The sequence below is a fragment of the Argiope bruennichi genome, chromosome 5 (genome assembly GCF_947563725.1).
Source record: "Argiope bruennichi chromosome 5, qqArgBrue1.1, whole genome shotgun sequence".
In the NCBI taxonomy this organism is placed as follows: Eukaryota; Metazoa; Arthropoda; class Arachnida; order Araneae; family Araneidae; genus Argiope; species Argiope bruennichi.
The window spans coordinates 92,663,030-92,689,379 of record NC_079155.1 but is presented as its reverse complement, the minus strand read 5'-3'; the positions used below and the strand labels follow the sequence as shown (position 1 = coordinate 92,689,379).

At 26.7% G+C, this 26,350-nt stretch overlaps 2 protein-coding genes across 2 annotated transcripts in view; both read left to right on the top strand.

Moving 5' to 3' along the window:
- The first annotated feature begins 18 nt into the window (after positions 1-18).
- LOC129969313 (probable lysosomal cobalamin transporter) lies at positions 19-17,207 on the top strand. Its single transcript, XM_056083829.1, has 15 exons — positions 19-254; positions 3,463-3,639; positions 6,578-6,638; positions 7,325-7,422; positions 7,724-7,791; positions 9,330-9,418; positions 9,964-10,037; positions 10,978-11,103; positions 12,226-12,440; positions 12,917-13,019; positions 13,675-13,779; positions 13,873-14,019; positions 14,669-14,720; positions 14,810-14,913; positions 16,655-17,207. The coding sequence occupies exons 1-15, from the start codon at positions 174-176 to the stop codon at positions 16,766-16,768; spliced, it is 1,614 nt and encodes a 537-aa protein (XP_055939804.1). The 5' UTR covers positions 19-173; the 3' UTR covers positions 16,769-17,207.
- Positions 17,208-25,528: 8,321 nt separating this feature from the next.
- The window catches only part of LOC129968877 (probable 3',5'-cyclic phosphodiesterase pde-5), a 58,433-nt gene continuing 57,611 nt past the window's right edge, over positions 25,529-26,350 (top strand). Inside the window, exon 1 of the mRNA XM_056083189.1 lies at positions 25,529-25,655. Coding sequence (XP_055939164.1) covers positions 25,653-25,655 — 3 coding nt within the window. The 5' untranslated portion in view covers positions 25,529-25,652. The remainder of the gene's footprint in view (positions 25,656-26,350) is intronic.

Here is a 26,350-nt window from a genome sequence, read left to right as displayed (position 1 = left end):
TGTTGGCATCAAAACAAATATCATCTAATTGTTAGTGTTTTGATTGCGCACATTTGTTATTGTTCCTGTGCTTAATAATTAACTTTTAATTTGACTTAATTGACAACAGTGAAATTTATACTATTCATGCAAAACCTTTCAAAATCATTTGAAGAAAACCAAATCGAATTAAAATGAATTTATCTGAGGAAATCATTAGCTTACCTTCATTTGTATCTGCTTATGGATGGGTACCATTTGTAGTAGCAATACTGGTAATTTTTTTTAGTATCCTCTCATTTTTGTTTCCAAAGCTGGCATTAAATTTTTTAGAATTAATTAATTTAGTTTTTTTAGCAAAAGATAAGTAATTTCAGTTCAGTTTGATCTGTTCCGTATTTATCCAACATTTTAATTAATTTTTAAATAAATTCGTAATATGAAAAATAAACTTTTTTTTTTTTTGGAATATGTTGTAAAACTTCTAATTGTATATTTCTTTCTGTTTTTTTCTGATTCTAGGATAAATTTACTAAAAAATTATTTTTTGTTTGTGAATGTACCGTGGGTAAAAAAAGTTTCCTTAGACAGCTGTGATTGTTAATAAAAGTATAATTTTTGAAACAAAATTTTTTATGAAAATGAAAATTTTAAAATTGGTTTAACACAATTTCATTTATTATTTATGAATATAAAGGAAAAACTATGAAGAAAATTAAATACTTAAATTGAAAGAATAAAAAAATGCCACTAATGAGGAACAAAAAAGTTTCCGTACGGTATTTATATAGTACATGAGAAACCTTTTTCATGCTGACCAACTTGTATTTAATGATCGGTAAGCCTTCCTTTGGCCTATATCGCTTCTCTCAAATGTTGTGGCATAACTCCCATCAGTTTTTTTTGTTGTTGTTGTTGTTTCTGGAGAAATACTACTCCAAATGTCGTGAATGACCCTTTTGAGTTCAACCTTGTTCTTTGTGTCATATTTTTTTAGTTCATGACCGATTTCTTCCAATAAATGTCCTACAAGGATTAAATTGGGAGACTGGGGAGGGCTATGAAGTTGTTTTTTTAACATTATAGAGGCATTACTCTTGACAAATCTTGGAGGTGTGCTTAGGATTGTTGTCCTGTTGATAAGTAAAGTCCATTCCAAGGGACAGTTCATCTGCATTGGTTAAAATGTTTTGTTTTAGAATGTCAAGATATATGTATTTATCCATATTTTAATTTATAAAACATAAATATCCAACACCAGCAGCACTTATACACCCCCATACCATATTCCAACCATCACCATGCTTCACAGTTCCATATAAATTCTTAAGTAACATATGCTGGGTAAAATTCTAGATGGGCCCACCTCTTGACGACTTATTTGAAATCTCGCCAAGTTGACTACTAATTGAATATTTCGTTGAATACTCGTACTAATTGAATACTTTTTTGGCGATAATTCAAAAAGACGCCAAAAGGTGGGCTGTGCTAGGATCCACCCCATATGCTGTTTTGATTCCCTCCAGATCATAACTCGACCATCTGACCCACGGATATTAAATTTTGATTCATCACTGAAAAGGACCGATTTCCAAAAAGATAGAGGCTTGCTTATATGCTTCTTTGTAAACTTGAGACACTTTTTCTGTAGCAGAGACTTATAACAGGCTTCTTACGGGCCCCACATCCATTATAACCTTTTTTTAAAATTACATTTCCCACAATTTAAGATGCAAATTAAATGTTGTAATTAACCATTATATCAGTTGCAAGTTGAAGTGCATTAATCCGAGGGATTATTTTGTACCTTACACCTGATATTTCTTTTATGCAAGCGATTTAACTTTGGAGTTCTTCCGGATCGATCTTTATCCTCAAATATTTGCACATCATGGTATCTTTCAATAATATAATGCACTGTAGACTTTGATTTGTATGTCATTTCACTGATTTTTTTCTTTTTTTTTTTTCTTCCATAAATCTATTTTTTCGCAACCGCATCACTAACTGTCGAATGGATTTCTGAATTTCTATTTTAAGACGATCAGCGAAACATTGGAATTAAACAACTGTTGTTATGTTGTATTCTTCACTCTGACAAACCATCAAACTTTGAATATTTACTGTGGATTAGTTGTAGAGCACGTCAGGAGGAATTTGCATATTTTGTACGGAAACTTTTTTTGCATGATACTTCGTCATTTATCATAAAAATTGTAAACTGACTTGCTGAGTTTTGTAATAAATAGAAATTTATTATGAAACTCCCTTTTAAAGACTCATACTAACAATATATAAGTAAGTTATAAAGATAAAAAGCAAAGATTAGAAATTATGCCAGTTTATATTTATTTTAGTGTTCCATGCAGAAACTTTTTTTACCCACTGTAGATCATCTTATTCTTTGAAAATATACAAATAGGTGACTTTTTAATCTGTTGTCAACATCTCTTTAATTCATATGATTTCAGTTGACAAATATGTTAACTTTTAGAATTTGGGATTTATGATAGAAAAATTTCTTGAAGCTCAATAACTTCAAAGGATTAAAAAAAAACAAAAAACTTGTGTTATTTGCAAAGCCTTTGAAATTATATTCTTTTTCTTTTTTAAAAAAGAAACCTGTAGAATTATACGCTATAATTTGATAAATATTTCTTTTTTTATTCTCAAAATTGAATGTAATTTATTTATGTGAAGGAAAAAAGGAGTGTTAAAAAGGAAAGTAAAAAATAATCCTTTTTAAAATAATTTACTTTCATTCAAGTAGAATGTTGATAACTAGAAATCATAAAGGTACTGAGAACTGTTAATATATGGTTGTGTCCTTCAATTATTTCCATTTTATCCAAGCATTTGAAATATCTTTTAATGACGACATTCAATTTAAAATTAACTTTGGGAATCTTGTTTTAATTATGTTTAGTTCAAAGAAGTAAAAAATTAGTAGATAGAATAAGTTTTAAAACTTATTCTCCTTGTAGATTCTCTGTTTTTCATGTTCAGTTTAAAACCATATAGCTCCATGCAGATTTTCTTAAAATTCCAGGTAAAAAACATTCATGCTATTTTGAGGATTCAATGAAATATAGAATATATTGATTTATTCACTTTGAAAACTAATTTTTCTTATTTTAAAGCTATGTAATCAAAATTTATTAAACATTTAGAATATTAAATAATATTAATTTTTGAAATTTTATGGAAAAAAATTATTATTTATTTTCTTATTTAAAAATTTTATCTGGAAAATAAAAGACAGTACTTTTGTATTGCATGCCAACAATTATTCGCTTAAGATGTTATGTGTCTTACAATCAATGATTAATTGTCAAATATGTCATGTTAATCTAGTGACTATGCTAGGCAATAATTTGTGGTTAAGCCTAAAGTTTGCTAATTGCATGCAATTAAAATACTAGACTAAAAAATTGTGGTGTATGCTTATAAAAGTTACATTATGTTTTTCTTCTTTATTTCCAGCTGAGCATCTTGTTCTCTGCAGTGTATGTGAGAAAGTTCTGGAACCGATCTGAAAGAGAGAAATGTTCTGCTGTCGTAGCAATAATTGGAATATCTATTGCTTTGTTATCTGCCTTTCTTTTACCAGTTGATGTATTTCTGGTATCATTTATGAAGAATTCTGATGGTTCATTTAAAGTAATCAATTCTTAAATTTATTCTTGTAGTTTATTTTTCTTTAACATATTTATAATGTCCAATCTGTATTATTTTATGACTCTTGCAAACAATTTTAAGATGTTGCATTGTTTTATTTCTGCAGGGTTTACTATTATAGGAGTTAGTGAATTTGAATTTTGGAACTCCTTTTAACAAAACTTTAAAAGTATTCAAAATTTAAATGTGGATTGTATATTTATTTCTTAGTTATTTGGATTTTTAGTTATTTATAACTTAGCTGTTTGATTCTGTCCTTTATTAATATTTTTAAAGACACAATAAAACATTTATTAGATAATAAAAGCATAATTATAACCTAAATATACAAATTTTAACTTGCATTTTTTGTTCCAAAATATCTAGCTGTTGCCATTCCTCTGTAGACATTCTCTCTCCAATAATAATAAGTATACTACAATCTTGTTTCTATCAATTACGAATAAAATATTACACATGGATGATAAAAAAATGTGATAATCTTTTTTTAGAATAGGAAAGTGTACAGTTCTTAAGTTCAATTATGATTTGATAATTATTTGATCTCTTATTATAGTGTAAAACTTAGCAAATTAAATTTTTAATTGCTTGTATCATTTATACCAAATATCTGATTTTCAGTTTGTTCCTTATTTTCTACTATTATGATGGTTTAGATGTTTCCTTAGATTGCATGGATTTCAATTTAGATAGCACAAACAGAAATTTATTTACAACAGTTATTAAAAAATATTTACAGTTAATCAAACAATAACAATTCTGTCTTCAATAGACTATAACAGTAATGTACTTGCTCATTCACAGAGCACAGTAAAAATTTAAAATGCTATGCTCAACACATGATCAAGTTCAGCAGTTTTGTCACAGTGAGAAACACCTAAGATTATGTGCCACCTTACTCATTGAAACTATAATAAAACTTCTCTGTCAGTCATTGTGGCAATGCTTTTATATATTTTCAGAAAAATCTCAAATTTTCTAGAAAACAGAAGAAATTTTGGAATACCAAGGCGCTAAATTTCATGTCAAAGTACTTTTAATTCACAGAATTTATGATATTTTGATTCTGAAATACAAAGGAAATCAAAACAAAGTCCCAGACTTGTGATTTTAAATTCACTTTTGATAGTTTATACATTGAGTTTTCATAATCATATATAGGATATCCTAAAAAAGTGGAACATATGTTTTTTTCCTTAAACTGCTGCCATTAGACATATACTTCCAATTGCAAGATTTCATCAAATAAAATACCCAAATATATAGGGATAAAATTGGCTTCTGTAGAATGTATAGTAAAAAATTACAAAATTAAATTTTTTTTATATGACCTTCAAACTAAAAATGTTATGTCAAATTTTTTTCTTACTTTCATAAGGAGGTAAAGTTGCATGCTTCTGTCTGAAAAAATCTTCTAAAACATTAAGAGGTAATTTTAATGATAATTTTTCCATTTACTTTTGACTGATGATAAAACAAGTCTTTTTAGGGATAACATACATATTACAACAGATTATAAAAAGGTCAGATTAATCAGAAAAAATAATACATTCTTTGATATTTATATGAAGTTGTATTCTTTTAAAACTTTTATATATGCAATCTAGTTCATCACTTGTGATGCAAAGACGAACTTTTTGAATTTATCAGAGAAGATTTATTGATTGTGTACTGCCAAAGGTAATTCATCCTTTAGTTCAGGTATGATGCTAATCAAAATAAACTGAGTATATCAGTAATATTCAGCATACTGTTATATAAAATAGGACTAGTCAATGAGTTTCTATAAATGCCATGTTACACATTTATTGTAAACTGATTGAACTTGACAATGCGTTACTTTTGCTAGATTTGTGTATATTTATAGAGTAGATAAAGGAATACAGTTGAATGTTTGATATCAGTTATTATATCTATTTAAAATTATATTTTTAGTACATATTATTTTTGTGTTTTGGATTACGTAAATTGTAATTATGTTGTGTTCAACTTTCAATTTATTACAATGCTTTGGGATATACAATGTTATTGGTTTTCCTATACAAAAAGAGTATTGAGTATAGGAATCCAAATATAATTGTCCATGAGAAACTTGTTCAAAAATATTACTTATCTTCAAAATTACTTTGCTTAAAAAATAATTATTATTACTAAGTTGAACTTTCTTTTTGATGTTCTGTAAATAACAGATCAAGTCTTTACCACAAATTGAAATTTTTATATGTTCAGTTATACATTTTTTCTGTAGACAATGTTTTTCTCTTAACCTGTCAAATATTATATTATAATCTTAATTAATTACATATAGTTACAAGCATTGGAGGTGGAACTACAGAAGAGAAATGAGAGAACATTTGCAAATTGCAGAGTTATTTAATTTTAAATGAGAATGAATTTTGTTTTACAGTCACCAAGAATTTATCAAAATTTTAAGATATTCTACATTCTGTCATAAACATTACTTGTATGATTAATCTTTGAAAAATATATTTGTTATAAAAATTTTTTAAAGAAAATACCTGAGTTTACAATTCATTAATAAAAAATTATGAACAAAACAACAACAACAAAAAAATCTTAACTGTGTTTCTGACCATGGTTCAGAATTACTTCTAAATGGGGTATAAACAAAGTTAAGCCAAATTAGAACGCAATCACTTATGCATGTTATTTTATAATGTATATCTATTTTATTATTTTTTGAATTATTATTTAAATTAATATAAAGTGACTATATTATAATTTGAAAGTGTTTTTTCTCTGAAATAGGCTTCGAACAATTTTCAAATAGAATTTAAAGACTATGCAGTACAATTTATTTCTTCAAATATTATTTTGTATAAAGATTTTTGGCTGCTATGTAAGTATTTGAATGAATAAAAAATTTAATATATTGCTACAAAAGAATTGTTTATTTTAGGAATGGGCTACAAATTCCACTCGTCAAGCTGTTGAAGATTCTGTAACTTACACCTACTACAGTAATATTTCTTTTTCTATAAATTTTATGTATTTGCTGTGACAAAACCTTAATGTGTTTAGATTTCATGTTTAGGAAAATTTCAGTTTTCTAGAAAATTCCTTTTTACAGTGGATTTATAGATTTTCATTTCTTCATTGTTGACAAATTTCTTTTACAAACTCTGCAAGAAACTACTTTTAGAATTATAATGTGTTAGAACAGTTATAATGACTGAATATGTTTCATCATAATAATTTCAAGAATTTTTTTCATTGACAGTTGACAGTATTTTAGCTGGACTTTTTTTCTTTTTCTTTGTGCTTAAAAATATTTACTGCATAAAATAATTAAGTTTTTCGAGCATCTTACTATTTGTCTTTTTGAAAACATTATTGTACATGAGAAATATGTGGACATTTTTATTCTAAATAAAATTTTTATGTAGTGTTTTGTATAATTAAAAAGTTTGTGCACAGTAAATTACAAAAATATATTCATGTTTTGCATTTGCTTGCAGAAAGTTTTTACATATCACATATTGATTAGTTGATAGTTAAATTTTGTGTATTTGCTAATATCGCTGATTTTAGAAGAGAAGAGAAAAATATTTTTAAAGGAAATGATAAAGTAAAGGGCTGTTTAGCTATTTCTACTGTGATAGGTTTAAAAAAAATTATTTTATTTTATGGAAATTATTTTTTTTAGGTCTCTATGGCATAATTTTCTTTTATGCCTTTTTTGTATTGCCTCTTTCTTACTTCTCATATGAGGAACATGATGAAGATGAAAGAAATTCTTATGGAGTAAGATTAATTTCTCTTAATTAATAAAAAAAATTCAATGTGAAAGTGTTTTACTAATTTCTCATTCTTTAAGCTTAAATCGTGAAAAGCGATGTTTTAAAATATATTTCTGCATACTTTTTCCTTTTCTTTCTTTTTTTTTTTTTTAATTGTTTTTAATACTATGTACTGACCAAATTTCTTCTAATTTAACAATTCTGCAGTTTAGCTTTTCAGTATTGGCTTATTATTCTTTTAGACAATTATTTAAATATTTTTATGTAGTGTATTCTGTGTATATTAACATAAGTTATTTTTATAGGTTTTTACTATTGCTCTTCTGTATACTTTGATCTTTCTGTTTGTCATATCTGGATTGTTACTGGCTGGGTAAATAATTTTCATTGATTATATGAAAATACAACTATTTCATTAAATGTATATTCATTATATCCATAATCTCTACTAATGGTGTTGGTGCATTATTGACCATTTGATTTAGAACTACCTCACTTGATACATGTATATTTTGGAAAGTGAAATTGTACACTTTGGAGTAATTTTTTGAAAAATTAATCAGAATTTTAAATAATTAAATATTAAATTGATATTTTTGGTATTTTTCAGTGATAACTCTTGAAAATATTATTATACAAAAATAAATGTTACACTATTTCAAAATTATATATATATATATATATATATATATTTCATATCTGTGTAATTTACAAGATGAATAAAATGTGAAGTTGCAACGCTATGAAATTTAAAACATAGATGAATTGGACATTTATCTTTTAAATAGCACTATGATATTATGGGACTGGTCTTCACTAGAAAGGTTCATGCAGACAATAAATAGAATATATGTAAGGAAATTAAAATAAAACAGCTTTAATATCTAGTAATATGCTGGAATCGTGGGCATGAAGTTATATCTAAACAATTTATCTGAAATTAAACCAATACTTCTGTTGAAGCAGCTGATTTTCAAATGTGTCTAGTTCATAATATAGGTTAGATTATAGTAGCCTTTCATTTTAAAATATACAGGGTTCATTTTGTAGATTTTTCAGTTTTAATTATTTATTATATTTTCTTCTGGCATTATGTACAGTTAATTTGTTTGTAGATTTTGTTTTGTATTTATAAAGGCTTTAAAAAATACTATAAAGTAAAAGAAAAGTTTTGTAAAAATAAAATGTGATGTTATAATTATCAATTTGCTCAATCGGCTATCATTAAAAAGATCTTTTTTTTTCTTTCTGTTAATGAAAATTTTTATTTTTATCTATGTAATTTTAGTTATCAATTTTTTTTTTAATTTTTCATTGATCAGTTTTATTATTTTTTTAGTAATAAGTAATAAATACATACATTTTTAGTAATAAATACATAACAGTATAATTTATTAAAAAAAATATTGTTTATTGAAATATTTTAAAATATTTATTTCAGTTGTAAAATATTTGTTGTATATAATGTACCTGCATCTAAAATGCCATGCAAATGTCTTTTTAAATTTTGGGTTTTACTCTGAAGTTTTCTTTTATTTAATTATATTGGTGTATTAAATTTTTAATTGTCAGGATATATCTTTTTTTTATTAAATTGTTTTAAAATTTTTGCCTCTTCCTTCTTGGATAATATTGCTACTCATAAATAGTTTATCTGTTTTTTAATTTAATCAAGAAATAAATTTATTAATCAGTAGAAACTTCCTTCCTTTCACTAACTTTTTTTTTTATTAATTCAGTATGCACCAGAAACAGAAATGTATATTTATATATATAGTTTACTTTATAAATTTATTTCCTTAGAATAATTCTAATGTGTAGTAAGAAAATAATTATGAATTTTTGTTAATTAAAATATTGTGCAGCCGGAACTATATATATAGGTTTAAAATTTGTTCACTTCATTTACAGAGCATTTATTCCTTACAAGGCTGAACCACCACAAAACTCAACTGAATGGGATAAAATTGACTTTCTTATCAAGGAATTGTCCAAAAGCAGTATGTTCATTATTTTCTCAATTATTTATTTTTGTCAGAGTTATTAATATGTACAGATTTTTCTTTATGAAATATTATTTCTGTTTTTGATTATAGTTTCAGATTGTGAAAGATTTTTTAAAAATGAAAATCAATAATAATAAAAAAATAGGATACTGTATTGTAGCCAAAATCAAATAAGCAAACTAGGTTTTAAATAACATTAAATTTCTGTCTGCATTTTTTAATGCAAAGAGAAATTTAACTATATACATATTGCAATATTGGCCCATTTTAAATTTCAATATTAGCATGATTATTACTGAATATGCTTTCTTAAAATATAAAATTGTTAAATAAAGTATTATTATTCATAAAGAAAGTTACTGGAGGCCAGTAATATATATAATTTTAACTTTATATCTCTCTTAGTGAGATTAAAAATATGTTTTTTTTATTTATTTTTATCGTTATTGATGTATAATGAATTAAAGTGACTGGATTTGTACCATTTCTGTTTAATAGCTATTCATCTATCCTATTTTATTATTTGGTTTAATTTTCAGAGGGAAAGGATGCAGTTGCTTTTGTTGTGAATGTCTTGACATTGTATGGCATGTTAAACATCATTTTATATACCGTAAGAATCCTTCATTATTTTATATCTGAAATGCAATTAATATTTTGTTGTGTTTATATTTATTACATTTTAAAAGAATATTCTCGTCATTAGCTGGTTTAACTATCTAATGTTAAATGGTTATTATTACTCGTGAGATGTCAAAAAAAAAAAAAATCAGTTATTCAAAATAATGAATCTCATTTGCTTATTAAAAATAAGGCTTGAGACCAGTAATGATTAATGGTCATGAAAATAGGAAATTAATTATAAATATGAGTATGCTTTCTTGAAAAACTAATTGTTCCTCTTTCACAGTTTAGACATCTTAAATTTATAGAAAAAGTCAAAATGATCATATTTGGGACAAAAATCACTTGAATTGGTACTCGAAGTACAGATGTAATACTGTGATAGTCTGATTAAATTAGAAAAATTGTCTATTTGCTGATGTCTCAAAATAAGCAAATGGTAAATAGTATTTGATACTCTAATTGCAACATCATTGGTGAACTTGTTAGTAATAAAAATTTTTGTGTTTGCAAATGATTTAAAATTTTTAATAGCTATTAATAATGTTGTTAAAAATTATATTGAAAATTGATTTTTTTTTTTTTTTTTTTTTTAATTTTGAAAGGCTTCCATTCCACGCTAATATCATTATGAAATTTTATTAAGAAAAACTTTTTAAGCAGCAACTTTTAAAATTCATTAAGCTAATAAGAAATTAATGAAATTCATTTCCTTAAGATAAAAATAATAAAAATAAGTCCTGAATATTCTTAATGGTTATTTAAAGCTAAAAAACTCAATTTTGGAACAAATGTGTGTGAAGTTTTGTATAGTTTTATTTTCCTGTTTGTTGCATGTATTTTTTTTTTTTAATATTGAAATGTTATCTTTTTTAAACCATTTTTTTTAATTTAATCATTAAGTTATTTAAAGAAGTTTTTTATTGCAGAGTACAGGATTGACTTCATTTCCTGTCGCTTTAATTAAAGGATTTCGGTCTCTTTCTGAAGAAGAATCAATTTTGTCTCAGAACCAGGCATCAACACAATCTAAAATTAATGCCCTTAGAAGCAAGGTATGTTTGTGAATATTGACTTTTTGTGCAGTTCAGAAAATGAATTTCTCTGAATTGGCTAATTTTCATTGAATTGATTGTTTAATTTGCATGATTATTAACAAACAGATTCTATATACAGCAGTATTTCACAAATAATTATGAGATTGAAAATAGTTTTTTGCAAATATATAGCAAGTTGACACCTTAACATTTTTTAGTGTAAGATTTGTTTAATATAATTAATTGCCTGTTTTGTAATTTAGTAAGTTTATGATTGCTATTGTATTCAAGATTTAAATTTTTATTTAATTGTTATTAAAACATATAACATTGTGCATTAGCTATTTACTTTTTTATTAAGTTATTCTAAGTGCAAAATATTGGGAGAATATTTTTTAAATCATTTAATAATTTTTAATTATTTTATCTTGAATTTTTTTTTTCAAATAATTTATTTCTGCAAATAATGGATTAATGAAACTGTAATTTTTTAAATTGTAATTATGAAGAATATTGAAAGATAAATGAATATCTTTTAATACTTATTTGTAATTAATAATTCAATTATAAATCCTTATCTAAATATTTCCAATTAATTTTTTTCAGATATATAATGCAAATATGCAGCTTTTTTATGTACTGTTTATGAAAGTTTTTAAATAAATGAATTGTTATCAAGTATGTTTAAATTTTTAAGTATTAGTGAGAAAAATATTTAATTGAATATTACGTTTCAAGATCTTTATTCTTAATGATTTCTAAAATCTTGTATTGTTAATTTGTAAACTAAGCTAAAACAAAAAGCTTTGCATGTGGTATTAAAAGTCATTCATTTTTAATGCTTCCAGTTAAACAGAAATTTTATTTTATATTCTGTCTATTTTTTATAATTGTTTTGATTTGTAATTGAATTTAAAATGTATCATTTTAATGTTTTTTTTTTTTTTTTTGCATTGCATTGCATTACATTTGGAAAACATATTAAACGTACCAATTAATATGTGTAGTTTTACACACTGCAAAAATTTAGAAAATTTTGTTGAAATGCTAGCCATAAAACTGAAACTAATCATTGTACATATTTTCTTAGTAAATTACATTTAATAAAGTTTTTTGTTTTTTGCTCTTATATTATAACAGCAAGCCAGAAAATCTCTTTCTTCTCGAGAAATTGCAACTCTTGCTCAGTTAGAAGAAGAGGAAAGTTTATTATCAAGGAGGCATAATTTGTTGGAAAGTGAAAAAAGAAACATATTTAATAAGTGTCAACCTTTCTTCAGGATCATCAATGTTACTTTTGGTTGCATAGGCATTTCTTTCTCACTGGTCTTGTTTATTTCATTGCTCATTTCAAAGTGAGTTTATACTTACTTATTCTATTAACATGAGTTCGCTTGTATTGGCATTTTGTTTATTTGAAAAGAAATAACTTTTCTTTAAATTATAAATATATCAATTGATTGATAATGCATGAATTTCTAAATATAATTGCATTTTGTCTAATTTTAAAATGTCATTACCCCCCCCCGTAATATTTGTAATAGCATTTAAAAGAAATGTAGTTGCTGGAAAGGTCTGTAAAAAACAAAACCTACTCAGTGTTTGTAGTTAGATGGTAATTTTTAGTAATTTGAAGGCAAAAATCAATTTGAAATGTGGTCATTTAAATAACTTTTGAATAAATTTTTGATATTGTTGAGCTTCAAAACATACCTGTTTTTAATATGAATGAAGAATCATATTGTTTCTTAAAGAAGACTATTTTACTTTTAAATGTACTTAAAATTTAATTTGTCAGAGTTAATGGATAAGTTCAAAATATACTTTTCAGTATTGACAAGCTTATGAATTCACTTGGCTACAAGATGGGATATGTATTAAAAGAAAACTTACTACCCAATATATTAGACTACATAATGGTGAGAGCTCAAAAGGTAAGAATAAAATTTTGGTCAATTTTAATTAAAGTATTCTCATCCTGCTTTATGTTTTGAGAAATTATATGTTGAATTAATCATTTTACAAAAGTTGGTTAGATAGTTTAAACTATTGAATTATTTCTTTACTTTAATTCATTTTTGTGTTTTTATTTGCTTCTTTTTATTTAAATTGTAATTTGTTAGCAGAAATATGTCTGATAATATCAATTTTTGTCAAAAAAGGGCTGCATTGTAATTTTTGAAATATAACTATAAATATATGTAAATAAGCTATTTTTGTTGTCCATTGTTTTTGCTTGGAAATTTAGCGGCGTTCTGTTTCAGTGTAACTATGTTAAATTTTATTGTAAAAATTTTTAAATATTTGTGCAAAATAAATATGTAACTGTGTTTTTTTTTAATTCAAAATATTTCCTTAGTCTAGTCTATAAATAGATATAGTCTATGTTTATAATGATGTTAGCATTTGATATACTTTGGTATTTGTTTCAAATGTGAAGAATGAGTTTAGACTTGAATCTAATGTTCAGATATGACCAATCATGTAATACTTATTGGGAATAATATAGTATTACATTGTGTTTTAATGTTGTTTAATTTATATTTTAAAACTTTTTAAATTTTTCCTCATAATAAATTTTTTTTACAGATTTTCCCAATGGATTATGTACTGTTTTTCCTGATTGTAATATTCCTTGTGATATGCACAGTTTCCGGCATGCGTTTCATGGGAATCTGTTGTTTATGTGTACCAGTAAGATTTATTATGAAATATTTAAATTTGTATTTTTGAGATGTATTTTAAATTAAATTTATAGTGATAATTTTTTATTATTTTTCTTTACAGATGTATAAAGTTCGACCTGGTCGAACTCCCCCTCAGGCCTTGATAATGTTATCTTTTCTTTTGATGTTTGTTGTACTTGCTATTAATGTTTTAATGCATTCACTTATTCCTTCCTACACCACCTTTGGCTCTCAATATTATTGCAAAGTAAGTATATTAAATAGAACTTCTTTTCTGAAATTTGTAATTTTAGTTCTCTTAAAAGCTTATAAATTCATGTTTTAAAAATTCTATTGGTGTAAAGCTGAAAGAATTTTCCATAACCCTATTTACAATAGTTTATCAATAATCAGCTTTACAGGAACTCAGTGACTTGGTAACTTCCAATCTCAGCTTTGAAATTGGAAGGAAAATTAAAATTTTGTTCCTTTAAATTTTTACCATATATATGGATATTGTATATATTAAATCTACTGAGATTAAACATCCTTTCATCAATGTGATGTGGAAATTGATGAAATGTGACTTAAGTATCCATTCAAAATTATAAATTTCATTTTAACATAACCCCTTTGTAGTTCCAAAATATGATACTACTCAGATTATTCCATCAAGAAAATTCAGTATTTTTCATAATTTTTTTAAAAAATCTTATTCATTAATTCTCTTCTGAATCATTGAATAAATTTTAGTAGCATCTCGGATATAATTGCAATTGCATGACTTTTTAATAAGTTGTTTTTCGCCAGCTTATTTTTAACCTCTTCTTTTCTGTTTTATTTTATTTGCATGTTAAAGCATTTTAAATATATGTATGAATATATCCAATTACTAACAAACAAATTTTCATTTTTAGTTTACTAATGGAACTTGCGATTTGACTGCTTGCTCATTAGATGCAAAAGAAGGTACATGTAATTTTTTTAAAAAATTTATTAATTACCTTTGAGATAAATTTATATTGATTTCTTCAGAAAAGTATTCCTTTACATTTCAGATGAATGTCTGATGACAAGAGCTGGAGCCTTTATTCTCAGTTTTGCCTACCAAGCGTGGATATTTTCTGCTGCTTACTTTTGGCTGACTTGGGTATTTTTGGCTGTAAGTGAAATTTCAAATTATTTATTACACAGAGATATAGTTAAATTTTTTTGATAAATTTCCTTTTTGTCTTAGTTCAAGCTGTTGTATGCTTTGGCACATTAATATTTTATTTTTTAAATGAATTTATAGATGTGGATAAATGAAATTTAACAATATATACTTACATTTTTATTAGTAACGTATACTTGCAGAATGTCTGAAGCAAACACTGAAGAATTTTCTGAAGATTATTTATTAGATTTTTAAGGTTTTTGTTATTGTTTGATTCACAAAAATTTATTCAAAAATTATTTATTGGAAATATAAGTTTTATTTTGTCCACTTTGAGTAATTTTCTGTCAAATAATAATAATAACTGTAAAATATGTACATAAAAACGTTTAAATTTAGTTTTATATTTTTTTATACTTTGTACGAATACTGATATGCAATAATGTATAGAAACAATATGTTTTGGAAAATTAGAGCTGAGAGAAAAATTAGAGAAAATTTATTTATTTCACAGTTTCCAGGGTCCCTAAAATATATATAAATAAGTTCCAGATTTATTCTTTATTAAATCAATCATTTCCCACTCCTCTTTCAGTCAGTATTTTATTGAAAAGTAATAAAAGACTGTAATATGTACCGACAAGGAAAAGATGAGAAACATGCACGCACTATGATACCTGTTCTCTAATTGTTATGCAGAATATCACACTTTGGAAAATCACAGAAATTAAAAATTTATATGTTATAAATAAATCAGTTTTAATAAATTCTGTGTATTTTAATATCTATATATCGATTTTAAATCTCATGGAATAGGAACTGTGAAATGCTGGATTGAATAGTAACAATTTATTTCATTTTAAAATATTATTTATCATTATTTATATATTTGCTTTATATGTTTTTAATTATAATATGCACTTATATTGTATGTGTTTTTGCTTTAGAAAATTAATAAAGCAGTTAAAAGGTGTTGATTAAAAATGTATATATAATTCTTAAGTCATTTAAAATTAAGGATATTCATATATGTATTGATGTAGGATTTTTCTAATACTCTTTTTTTTTTAATTTAAATATCTTCATTAATAATTTAGTAGTCATAACCATAATACTAAGGGGTTGAAATTGCGATCTAAACTTATTTTAAATTATTATTGACTTAGTGATATATGTGGCTGCAACTGTTTTTCTGTTGTTAAAATAACAGTTTATACTTCAAACAGTGAAGAAGAGATAAAATTTTAGATCTAAGAATACTTCATCTTTTCAAAATATTCATAAAAAATAAATTTTTTCCTTATAAAATTGCAATGGAAGTATATATTCTTTTCTCCTTTGCAGAATTTGATGTATCCTGAAATTTTATTTTGTAATTTGTTTTCTATAATTTGCTAAGATTAGATCTATAAAATAAAATTTACTAATTATTTTATTCATAATATGTTAGTTCTTTATAATTGGTACACTTTTATATTTTCATTTTAGCCGGTTGTTAATCTAAGTGTCAACGATCGAGATTAATATTTTTTCATTCTCTTTTTTTTATCATTGATATAAAAAACTGTTTTGGATTCATTTTGTTTAATAACTGTTTTAATTTTTGTTTTAATAAAGCATAATTTGCCAACAGATTTACAGAAATTCTTACATTTGAAATAAATAACATTGAGTTTACGTATTAGCTATTTTATTTATTATTAAATTTAAAGTATTACATTTCCTTTTTTTTTTTTTTTTTTTTTAGGCGTTTGCTGTAAACTTCGTTTATGTTTTGATTCGATCACGACGATCTTCTTTAGAAGAAGCTATTGACAGAGATGATTTTGATGACAGTGATGATCCAATGATAACAATATAGATCTCTCCTGTTGTTTTTATGTATAAAAGCATATGCTGCTAATGCTTATGGCTTAAATTCAGAAATATGTTTTTAGTTTCATTATAGCTTTAATATTTTCTTTTCATTTGTTTAAGAAATAAATAAATAGATAATTAAACAGTTGTTTTGCTGACTTTTCACCCATTTTTGATTGTACTGGTATGTTTTCCATCTCATAATTATCATAACAATAGGCCAATGTCTTTTTTTTTTTTTTTTTTTTTTGCCATAAGCATGTTTTAGTCAGCACTATAATCTGCATCTGTGATAAAAATTTCTATTTAAATATTTGCTTTTTGAAGTTGTAGATATCATGTAAAATTTATTTAATAGTTCCTGAAAGTATAAAACCATATATTTGTAGTATTTTTGCTTAGTTAAAGAAAGCAATATGTGTTTCTCATTATTTGATTTAGTTTGTTGCTCTTTACATTGATTTTATCTGTAAAAATTTTGTGATAGTATTGTGTGAATATTTTTACTTGAATCTAATGATAAAATTTCACTATAATTAGCTTACGAGAAGTTTTGTAGATTGAAGTGTTGTATTTTCATCTTATATAAAAAGATTATTATTCAAATAGAGCTTTGAGCTCTCTATTGCTGCATGGCTTCATAATGTATTTTACTACAAAACATAGTAATGACTACCAAAAAAATACATTTAAAATTGAGACATTTCTTAACATTTCATTTTAATTAATAAAAATTTTATGTGTTTTCAGAACAAGAGAAAGTTGATGTTTCAAGTTTTGTGTTAATATTGTGAACAAAAAAAAAAAAAAAAAAAAAAAAAAAATGTTACGTGATTTTTGAAGGAGAAATTATGTGTATTTGTTTTATTATTATTATTGACTCTTTATAATAAAATTTCCTCTTAAAATATTTGTGTTTTCTAGATTTAATCCTATTACATGATGGTTTTTTTTTTTTTTTTTTTTTTTTTGAAATTTAAATGATATTTTCTGTGTTTCAGTGCATATATTCAGATAACTTCAATTCTAAAATAATTTTTAAATGTTATAAATTAAGCATGTTTTTCAAGTAAGTTTAAATTTATTGCTTTGGTTTGTTTTACTTTATATAACCATAGAATATGTTATAGTTGAAATCCCCCCCCCCTCCTGAAACTTGCAGATGTTGGAGGTTCTTAGGAAATATTGAAGCAGAAAATATTAATATTGTACTGAAAATTCTAATTTTTAAAAAAATGAAAATTATAAATAAATATTTAAATGAATAAGTATATAAAAAAATTTCTTCATACTGCAATTATTTAAATAAATAAAGGATTTTATAACAAAAAAATATTTTGATAATAATCAAAATGTATCTGTGAGGTACTATTTTACTGATTTGTGTCAGCTACTGAACTTTCCCTTTATAAAATGAAACCAAGAATATTAATTTTTCAAATATAAAATTCTGTAATATAATAATAGTAGTTTATTATTATATTATAGACTGGATATTAAAATAAAAGTTCAAAATTAATAGCAGTTATTGTCAAACATAAAGCATCAACCAAATTCATATGAGAACTTTCAAAAAACACCTGTATAATTCTTATCTTACATTATGAGCAAAAACAACTAAAGTTTCTGTAATTAGTTAAAAGCTATAATAATAAGTGAGATGAAGTGAGTGAGCATAATGATAAATGATGCATTGTTATGAAAAATCATTTTCATTATGAATATTTCCTTTAGTTTTTCACTTGGAGATAACAGTATTGTCTGGAATCCATTTTTATTTTTTAAAATCATTTTATGAAAGTTGATAGTAAATATTATTTATTATGGAGATTTATTTTCTCTTTGAAGAATTTGTAATTTTGAAACTTTCATAAAACCTGCTAAGTTTATTAAGAAAATATCAGAAAATAGTTTAATATTTTTTTATACAGCCTGAGTAAAAACTTTAAGGCCAGTAAAATGTTTTGAGAAAATGTAAAATTAAATAAAAGGGATTCAAATAATATTAATTATTAAAGTTCATTGATAAGAAATAAATGCCATAACATTAATTTGTAAATACATAATTATGAGAAACATGTGGTTATTTACAAAGTTAGTATTTCTGCATGAGTAAAAACTTTAAGGCCACCAGTCATTTTTTAAAAATAAATATAATATAATCGTGTAATTACCATTGCAACGACTAGCTTGTGACAACGCTGCAATTTTCATATTTGTCATACGTTTCTTCGAAGTATTGGTGATCTTTGTGAAGATGGAGAAGGGTAAGAAGTTAACTGATCGTGAAAGAGGACAGATCGAAGCTTTGTCTTCAACAGGAATGAGTAGTCGTGCTATTGCGATAAAGATAGGAAGATCAAAGACTGTAGTCAACAATTTTTTTAAATTGAAAGACAATTATGGTAAAAAGAATACTGGGGAGAGACCTAAAGCTTTCTCCTCGCGTGATGAAAGAAGAGTTTGCCAACTTGCATCTACTGGAAAGTACTCAACCAGGAAACTGATTCCGACGACACGTTTAAAAGTTTGTCAAAAAACGATTTATAACACAATTAGAAGATCTGGAAGGTTCACTTATACAGCAAAATTGACTAAGCCTCAGTTACTGCCGAGACACAAAATAGAGCGTTTGAACTTTGGCCAGAAAGTCATGCCCTGGGACAACCAATGGATAGAAAATATTTTTTCTGACAAAAAAAAATGGAATTTGGATGGACCAGATGGCTGGAATTTCTACTGGCATGATATAAGAAATATTCTCCAAGCGCCAATTATGTGGAGGGTCTGTCATGACTTGGGGCTGTTTTGCTTACAATGGTGTGGGCTCAATTGCATCCGTTTCAGGTAGAATGAATTCACAAGGATACCAAAATGTCCTAACAAATCATCTTTTGCCAAATGCTGAATGTTTTGCTGGAGAAAATTGGAAATATCAGCAAGACAATGCATTAGAGTAACAGCACAAAAAATTGGTTCCAAGTCAAAAATGTTGAAACTGTGAAATGGCCAGCTAGATCACCTGAACGCAACCCAATCGAGAACCTTTGGGGTGACTTAGCAAGAAGAGTTTATACAAATGCGAGACATTTTACATCAACAAGAGAGCTGAAATCTACTATCGAAGATGAATGGTATAAAACCGACCCCACCCTTTGTCAAAAACTCGTTTCATCTATGAAAACAAAAATATTTGAAGTAATTCGAAGAAATGGCTCCTACACAACCTTCTAAGAATTTGTAATTTTTTTCTTATATGTTATTTTCTATGTTGGCCTTAAAGTTTTTACTCAGGCTCAAATATTCATCTGTGTGTTCTGTAATATTTTCTAATAATAAAATATTTACAAATTGATTTTTCTCCTTTTTTGACTTTTATTTAAGCTCAATAATTATCAATCAAATGGTATTTTAATTCCTCAGTTTATATGTTTCCATTTTCTCAAAAATTTTTACTGGCCTTAAAGTTTTTACTCAGGCTGTATATATTATTAAACTCTTTGTTTCTTGTTATAAATTCAAGAAATTTGTTTTATTATTTAATAGACTTCCCATTTCTTTTATTGGATGCATATTGCATTTATTTTGTTTACACAAGTATATGGAAGTAAATTAGGGATAGATAGCATAATGCAAATGTGCTGGCATTACTGCTTCATTTCTGTACAAGGAATTGGAATTGGTATTGAAAATGCTTTTTTTTTTTTTAAGTCATTCACTGGAGATGGCAGACAAAATGATTCTGTGTTGCTCATTAGCTCTGATTATCTCATAGTATTTTGTCCTTGAGTACAGTCATTTCCTTAGTACCTTCAAGTTGTTCTTTCAGCAGTATGTTGGTGATAGTCTAACAAGGGGAGGTCATGGGGTTGAAATCTGAGATCGGGATAAGATTTAGTATAATGATAGTATACATTTAGAATGTTCATTCGTGAAAATATTAAAACGCAATGGCCAGCCAATATCGAGAAAATGGTCCTCAAACTTTGATATACTCATAACTTGACTCACGTTCCGATGATCCCGATGACATGGTTGTCTAGGTAACCGTCTCGTATATGGAGGGTCAAGGTTCGAACCTGGGTAGGAATTTTTTTCTTTTTTAATAACTTTTATTCAATTCAAAGTTTACAAATACTCTTAATTAATATGTTTTTAATTTTTTTCATCCAAAATAAATATTTATTATAGAAATACATAATAATAAAATTAAAATTTTAAAAGAAAAAAATTATAAATAAAAATGTATTTTTTAAACAAAATGAAATTATTTAAATTTAATCAACTATTTACAGATAGTTTTAATTAATACTACTTATTTTTATTCAAGGATAAATGTTTATTCTTTTAATACTTTGATTTAATGTTTAAAGGAAAAATAATTGAAAACGTAACATTAATGGCTACAGAAAATTTAACTTGCTTGCATCATTTTCAAACAATTTTCAAATTCTTGGATTTTAATAATAATAAAGTATCAATTCTAACTCAACGAAGCTGCATTTATATCAAAAACTGAAGGGAGCAGCTGATATTTGTTAAATATGTAAGCAAAGTTCCCCAACTGTAGTAATCAAAAGAAATAGTAGAGAGCAGGTGTTAATTTATAAATGCGTAGGCTGATGGTTCAAAACGTATGAAGCGTATAGAAAATTCTTATTTAATCGAACATGATTAAGAAATAAATTCTTGCGAAGATAGTATAAAAACTGAATCAATTGTACACCATCAATTGTCATCATCAATTTTTAACAAGATGATAAGGTATGCATGGTACGCTGCCCAACTTTCTGATGAAAGAGAGATATTTTTAAATGAAATGAAATTGTTTTCCCATAGATCTCTTAAAGAAACTTTGCTCTTGTAGATAGTCATCATTATTCAGTTGTGCAAGTTATCGAAATATATTTTGGTTCCAATGTTTTTACTATACTTACCATTCTGGTTCTTGTTTATAATCGAAAGTAAATGTATATAGGATAATTTTTTGAGAAATATTGAATAATTTTTTTTTGCAATGTGAGTATTTATAATTAGTAATTATCACCATTTATGTTATATTTATTACTATTTTTTTAAATATTAAATATCAATTTAAGTATTAAAATAATAAACATTTATACTTGCATAAAAAAAAGTAGCTTATTAATTAAAACTATCTGTAAATAGTTAATTAAATTTAAATAATTTTATTTTGTTTAAAAATGCATCTGTATTTATAATTTTTTTCTTTTAAAATTTTAATTTAATTGTTATGTATTTTGATAATAAATATTTATTTTGGAAGAAAAAATTAAAAACATATTAATTAAGAGTATTTGTAAATTTTGAATGGAATAAAAGTTATTAAAAAAGAAAAAAAATTCCTAGGCAGGTTCGAACTTTGACCTTCCGTATACGAGACGGTTACCTAGACAGTCATGGGGACACGAGTCAAGTTATCAGTATATAAGCTTTACCAAAAGTTTGAGAACCATTTTCTCGAAATTGACTGGCCATTGAGTTTTAATATTTTCATGAATGAACATTCTAAATGTATACTATCATTTTATTAAATCTTATCCCGATCTCAGATTTCAACCTCATGCCCTCCCCTTGAACGTATGAACGTACATATGGCCGAGTTATTATTCTTCAGAGTTTTTGTTATTATTTGTGTAGTCTGACTCCATGTCTTTGAAACTGCTTTTAATTTGAATAATGCAAAAAGAATAAAGAAATATTTTTTAAATAATATTTTAAAATAATGTATTCTTCATTTTTGATTGTTAAATTCTAACAATTATTAACATTAGCATAATTCTGCGATATCTAAATGAGGTAAATACTCACTAAAAGATTGTTTAGGTTTTTCTTATAACGTGTTTCCAATGTTTAATATTATAACATTTTTACTATTAATATTTTTTGGTAACTAAATGATTTCCAGAATTTGTTGTGTTTTCAAAATAAATACCAATGCTGTTTATAAAAGAAAAATAGCAATTGAGTCATTTTCACTACATGTCTCTGGCCGCGTGAAGAAATTCGTGTTTCCAGTTATGGGTTAAAATCATAAATATTAATGACTTCACTGTTAGCCCAACATGGATAGAAGACACCATCTCGATGGCATTACATGAAATTAACTAAAAGTGGGTTATAAAGTGATGCATGAGCATATTTCTGTGAAAGGAAAACCTTTAGAAACACAGATATAACGGGAAGTAAGTTTGCAGTGATCGCCCAGGTAAAACATCGCTAACATATAACCGTTATATCGCTTTGCAAGCAAAATAATAGTAATCGCTACTAGTTCACGGCAATATTACTCGACAACCTGATGTCAAATGTCGTGGTTTTATGACCTATTCTTAAAAATGATTTATTCTTCCCTCATCAGAGAGACTTGCAATGGTGTAAAGATCACCCTATTGGCACAAATTGTCAAACATCATTACTACAATATCTCCCCGACATTGGCCAGCATTCAGAACATCAAACTACATCATGGGAATATCGTACAATATCTGGTGCTAACAGGACATAGAGATTGGATTGATCATTTTTAGGAACTTATCCTCTGTCAAGATGATTCGTTGTCACCAACTGGTATATGTAGAAATGGGAGATCAGACCTTATCTCAATTACAACAAAGAGACATTGTGACTCCTATGGAACGGCATGGTGCGGAATGAGAGAATAAATCTCTCCACTTACGATGGACACAAATCACTTCGGATTCGGATTGTTGTTACCAACTGGTATATGAAGAAATGGGAGATCAGACCTTATCTCAATTACAACAAAGAGACATTGTGACTCCTATGGAACGGCATTGTGCGGAATGACAGAATAAATCTCTCCACTTACGATGGACACAAATCACTTCGGATTCGGATTGTTGTTACCAACTGGTATATGAAGAAATGGGAGATCAGACCTTATCTCAATTACAACAAAGAGACATTGTGACTCCTATGGAATGGCATTGTGCGGAATGACAGAATAAATCTCTCCACTTACGATGGACACAAATCACTTCGGATTCGGATTGTTGTTACCAACTGGTATATGCAGAAATGGGAGATCAGACCCTATCTCAATTACAACAAAGAGACATTGTGACTCATATGGAACGGCATTGTGCGGAATGACAGAATAAATCTCTCCACTTACGATGGACACGAATCACTTAGGATTCGGATTGTTGTTACCAACTGGTATATGAAGAAATGGGAGATCAGACCTTATCTCAATTACAACAAAGAGACATTGTGACTCCTATGGAACGGCATTGTGCGGAATGACAGAATAAATCTCTCCACTTACGATGGACACAAATCACTTCGGATTCGGATTGTTGTTACCAACTGGTATATGAAGAAATGGGAGATCAGACCTTATCTCAATTACAACAAAGAGACATTGTGACTCCTATGGAACGGCATTGTGCGGAATGACAGAATAAATCTCTCCACTTACGATGGACACAAATCACTTCGGATTCGGATTGTTGTTACCAACTGGTATATGCAGAAATGGGAGATCAGACCCTATCTCAATTACAACAAAGTGACATTGTGACTCCTATGGCATGGCATTGTGCGGAATGAGAGAATAAATCTTTCCACTTACGATGGACACAAATCACTTCGGATTCGGATTGTTGTTACCAACTGGTATATGAAGAAATGGGAGATCAGACCTTATCTCAATTACAACAAAGAGACATTGTGACTCCTATGGAACGGCATTGTGCGGAATGACAGAATAAATCTCTCCACTTACGATGGACACAAATCACTTCGGATTCGGATTGTTGTTACCAACTGGTATATTCAGAAATGGGAGATCAGACCTTATCTCAATTACAACAAAGAGACATTGTGACTCCTATGGAACGGCATTGTGCGGAATGACAGAATAAATCTCTCCACTTACGATGGACACAAATCACTTCGGATTCGGATGGTTGTTACCAACTGGTATATGAAGAAATGGGAGATCAGACCTTATCTCAATTACAACAAAGAGACATTGTGACTCCTATGGAACGGCATGGTGCGGAATGAGAGAATAAATCTCTCCACTTACGATGGACACAAATCACTTCGGATTCGGATGGTTGTTACCAACTGGTATATGAAGAAATGGGAGATCAGACCCTATCTCAATTACAACAAAGAGACATTGTGACTTCTATGGCATGGCATGGTGCGGAATGAGAGAATAATTCTCTCCACTTACGATGGACATACCATCACTGGCCAACGTTCGTAAATAATATTTCTTTGTGTGCTTTTATTTCAAGGTACCTTCAGATCAAATTTTTTTATAATCGATAATACCAAATCACTTCGGATTCTTGCTGGGGAGCATGGATATTGCTAGAATAGTCTTCTGTCTATGCTTATACTCTGATTTAAATCCTGCCGAGCATGTGTATGTTTTAAAAAGAAGCTTTTCTACACTTCCATATTCACTGGCAAGCATGCAATAACCAAAACGAGTCCCGAAAAATGAATTGTGATGTCTACTGCAAGAATTGCTTATTTTGTGTTTAATCAGCACAGTATTCGAACTGTCGCAACCAGCATTTAGAATTGGAGGGGAAGCATATGTAACTTACCATAAGTCTTAATAGATTTGTCCATAAGAATTCCGAATTGTTTTGTACTCAACAAACTTAAAGTCAGAGAGGAATCCCCGAATAAAGCTGCTGGATTGAGAAGCATCGTAAACTCCTCAACCCTGCGATCATAATTGGAATAATATTTTAAGCCCAAACAAAGATGTAAATAATGCAATTTCAGTGAACTATAAAATATTACGATGACATAAACTTTTTATCAAGTATAATTTATAATGTTCCTTATCTTGGTTTAGGGAAAGCAGAAACAAGTTAATGGTGAAGTTGACAATTTTTAATAAATTCATTTGCATTTTTTTCTTTGTATATATTATTTGAATGGCATTTCTTTTATTATACCTAGTTGGATAAATTTTTATTTTGATATGGTCCGTAATATTTTGCTATTTTAAAAAGATAATGCAAAAGTGTCATCTCGCCTTAGTACTAGAGTATGATGAGAATCCTGATTAAAGTTGATTACATTTTTATTCTTAAAATATATAAGACAAAACATTAACTAATTAAACATTTTTAAATATTTTTTCCCATAATAGTAAGTAATGAAAGGATTTAGTCTGTAGCTAATTAATATAATCTAAAATCGGTGTTTTTTACAATAAAAAGTTTTTTTTCCTTAATTTGAGCATTATTCATGCAATCATATGCAGCATTCGCAACATTCTATCTAATTTTCGTGAAGTTGTTAAAATAATTATCTGTAGATCTACAATCTTTACAATATGGTTTTTGAATTTTTTGAATTTTTAGTTAGAATTTTAATTATTAATTAAAAACCAACTTTCCCGCCAAAAAAATCCTTTAATTTTCCCCGTCTCCAAATGAATAAGGCTTCAGTTTTTTTGTTTTTTTTCCCACTCTAATGAGGCTAGGCTTAAGATTTTTCGGCCGATTATTTCAAACGATTCTGTTTATTTTCTTAATGTTTGATGCATTTAAAATGAAACATTGTT

Coding starts and splice junctions, on each gene's coding strand:
- LOC129969313 (XM_056083829.1), top strand. CDS start 174: ATGAATTTATCTGAGGAAATCATTAGCTTACCTTCATTTGTATCTGCT. Junction 255..3,462: donor CATTTGTAGTAGCAATACTG/GTAATTTTTTTT, acceptor CTTTATTTCCAG/CTGAGCATCTTGTTCTCTGC. Junction 7,423..7,723: donor ATGAAAGAAATTCTTATGGA/GTAAGATTAATT, acceptor TTATTTTTATAG/GTTTTTACTATTGCTCTTCT.